The sequence below is a fragment of the Dipodomys ordii genome, unplaced genomic scaffold (genome assembly GCF_000151885.1).
Source record: "Dipodomys ordii isolate 6190 unplaced genomic scaffold, Dord_2.0 Scaffold78, whole genome shotgun sequence".
Classification (NCBI taxonomy): Eukaryota; Metazoa; Chordata; class Mammalia; order Rodentia; family Heteromyidae; genus Dipodomys; species Dipodomys ordii.
In genome coordinates this window covers 5,098,598-5,101,098 of record NW_012267294.1, presented here as the reverse complement: position 1 = coordinate 5,101,098, position 2,501 = coordinate 5,098,598, and the positions used below count along the sequence as shown (strand labels likewise).

At 39.1% G+C, this 2,501-nt stretch overlaps 1 protein-coding gene across 1 annotated transcript in view; it reads right to left on the bottom strand.

Moving 5' to 3' along the window:
• The window catches only part of Magi3 (membrane associated guanylate kinase, WW and PDZ domain containing 3), an 87,221-nt gene that overhangs the window by 48,816 nt on the left and 35,904 nt on the right, over positions 1 to 2,501 (bottom strand). Inside the window, exon 7 of the mRNA XM_013024619.1 lies at positions 1,029 to 1,108. Within this exon, the coding sequence (XP_012880073.1) occupies positions 1,029 to 1,108 (80 nt within the window). The remainder of the gene's footprint in view (positions 1 to 1,028; positions 1,109 to 2,501) is intronic.

Here is a 2,501-nt window from a genome sequence, read left to right as displayed (position 1 = left end):
CGGAAATGGCGCTGTAGCTCAGGTGGTAGAGTGCTTGCCTTGAGCTGAAGAGCTGAGGGACAGCGCCCAGGCCCAGAGTTCAAGCCCCACGACCGACAAAAAAAAAAAAAGAGTCTCAAAGACTTTCCTGCCCAGGCTGACTTCGGCCTGCAATCCTCAGATCCTAGCCTCTGGAATAGCTAGGATTGCAGGCATGAGACTCTGGTACCCTGCTTAGACGTTTCTTCTTTTTCAATTGTTTGTTCCTAGAAGAACTCTTAAGATTATAACCATCTTGAACAATAACATTGGAAATTCTGTTTAATTATACCCTATTTTCAAGATCAAGACAAATCAAACCATTTTGGGTAGGAAAAATACTATGCTTATTTGCAACACTACATGCTAGCATATAAACCTGTAATATACAACATAGATAAATATTATTGTCTGGTAATTCTTTTTTTAAATAACATTTTATTTTAACTTTATTTTTTGTTTATGTGGTGCCAAGGAATTGAACCCAGGGCCTCATGCATACTAGGCAAGCACTTTACCACTAAGCCACATTCCCAGCCTATCTGGTGATTCTTAGAGTAAAATTGTATGTGGGTAGTATAGGACAGGCTTTCGTTGAGTTTCTATTGGTTTAGCTAAGGAATACATTCTAGCATATCCATCGCATACTAAATTTAACGTATTTTTGAAGATTCAACAAATATGCTACCTTGTAGTTAAGAATGTTCCTAAATTTATTGAACTTTAAGAATTGTGTTTTAAGGATATGCGTTTAAAGAGAAAAACATATTTTTGTTAAGTTTCTTAAAAAAAAGAACTATAATCCTCTCAGAGGAGATAAAGAACATTTTTCACAAAGTAATACTCGTTGTTATAATTCTCACAGTCAGTAGATCAAGATGTCTACCTACAAGTCATGTGCTTCAACACATTACAATTTGTTTATGGTTTTGGAAAATGCATTAACTAAACAAGCAGAGCAAGAAAGAACAGAGAAGGTAAGAATGGCATAAAAGATTCTGAATCTCTACCTCCATCTTCACAGTCTTCAGGGGCTTTGGCTTTCTTACAAAGACGAGGATCCAACCAGGTAGTTGTTTTGGTGTTGTGGCTGTAGAATAAAGATCTCAATTAGAAATAGGAGAATAAAGAGGAATTAAAGTTTTTCAAAAGCAAATTAAAAGTGATGTTGAAACATTTATTTTCATAGGCCTTCAAAATCAATAACCCCTGTTCTAAAAACTTCCACAGAGGAAAGCTGATGTTAAGGCACAAATCTGAGAATGAAGACTTTAAAGAGAGGATCACATGCAAAGGAGTAGTACTTTATCTAAGTGGTCAAAGACATTTTGCAGGGTGCACACACAGCCACACACTGTGCATTATTAAGTGGCAAAGTATCACTGGAAATTTTACTTGCATGCTGGCTGAGTTTTTCTACTGCCCTTCAAAAGACCTCCATCATTTCTTGAGCATCTATGATATGTAGTTATTATGCTGAGGGCTGGGAATATAGACACAAATGGTCAAACAATATCTTCAGCCTGGGACCAGTGGCTCATGCCTGTAATCCTAAGCTACTCAGGAGGCTGGGATCTGAAGATCACAGTTGGAAGCCATCTTGGGCAGAATAGTTCATGAAACTCTTCCAATTAATCACAGAAAAAGGTGGACATGGTGCTATAGCTCAAGTGATAAAGGGCTAGCCTTGAGCAAAAGATGCTTATAGACAGTGCTCAGGCCTAGAGTTCAAAGTCCATGACCAGCAAAACAACAACAAAAATCCCACAAAAACAAAGAAAACTGCCTTCACAAGGACTATTAAGATAAAACATATTAAAGTGTAAACAAGGGGTAAAGTAGCTGTTTCTGTAACATGCAAGTAAAAACCACAGACATGGTAAAATTGCATTCTACAATATCATCAGAATGGGCCACTCAGAAAGACTCCATCATCGCCCCAAATGCTTTCAGCAGAGAGTGGCATGAGTCCTGACTCAGGTGGACGGTACTTTAGCTTCCATGCAGGCCACCGTGCAATAGACAAAATGTAGGACCCGTCTATCACACTGCCAGCAGAAAGAAAAAATACAGTCATATTAGAAAAGAAAAAGACATGAGAGAAAATGTACATGGACGTAAAAACTGTAAATTTATATTTTAAGAACTATGAGAAAAACTGTGAGCAAGTTCCCATGCACATCTTTCACGTATCCTAACTTGTTCATCTCTACCTGGTCCACTCTTAGGCAATGCAGCCAATGGTTTCAGGGGTGAGTCACCCACTACACTTTCTTCAACCCATGAGTTCAATAATTTCAGAGCCACTGCCAGGCAGCAGACCATGGCAGAGACACGTTCTATTGCATGTTCAATAATCATCAGTCTCCACTGGAAAAACTAAGACTGGGGGCTGGGAAGGTGGCTCAGTGGTAGAGCGCTTGCCTTGCATGCCTGAGGCCCTGGGTTCGATTCCTCAGCACCACATAAGCAAAATGAAAAAA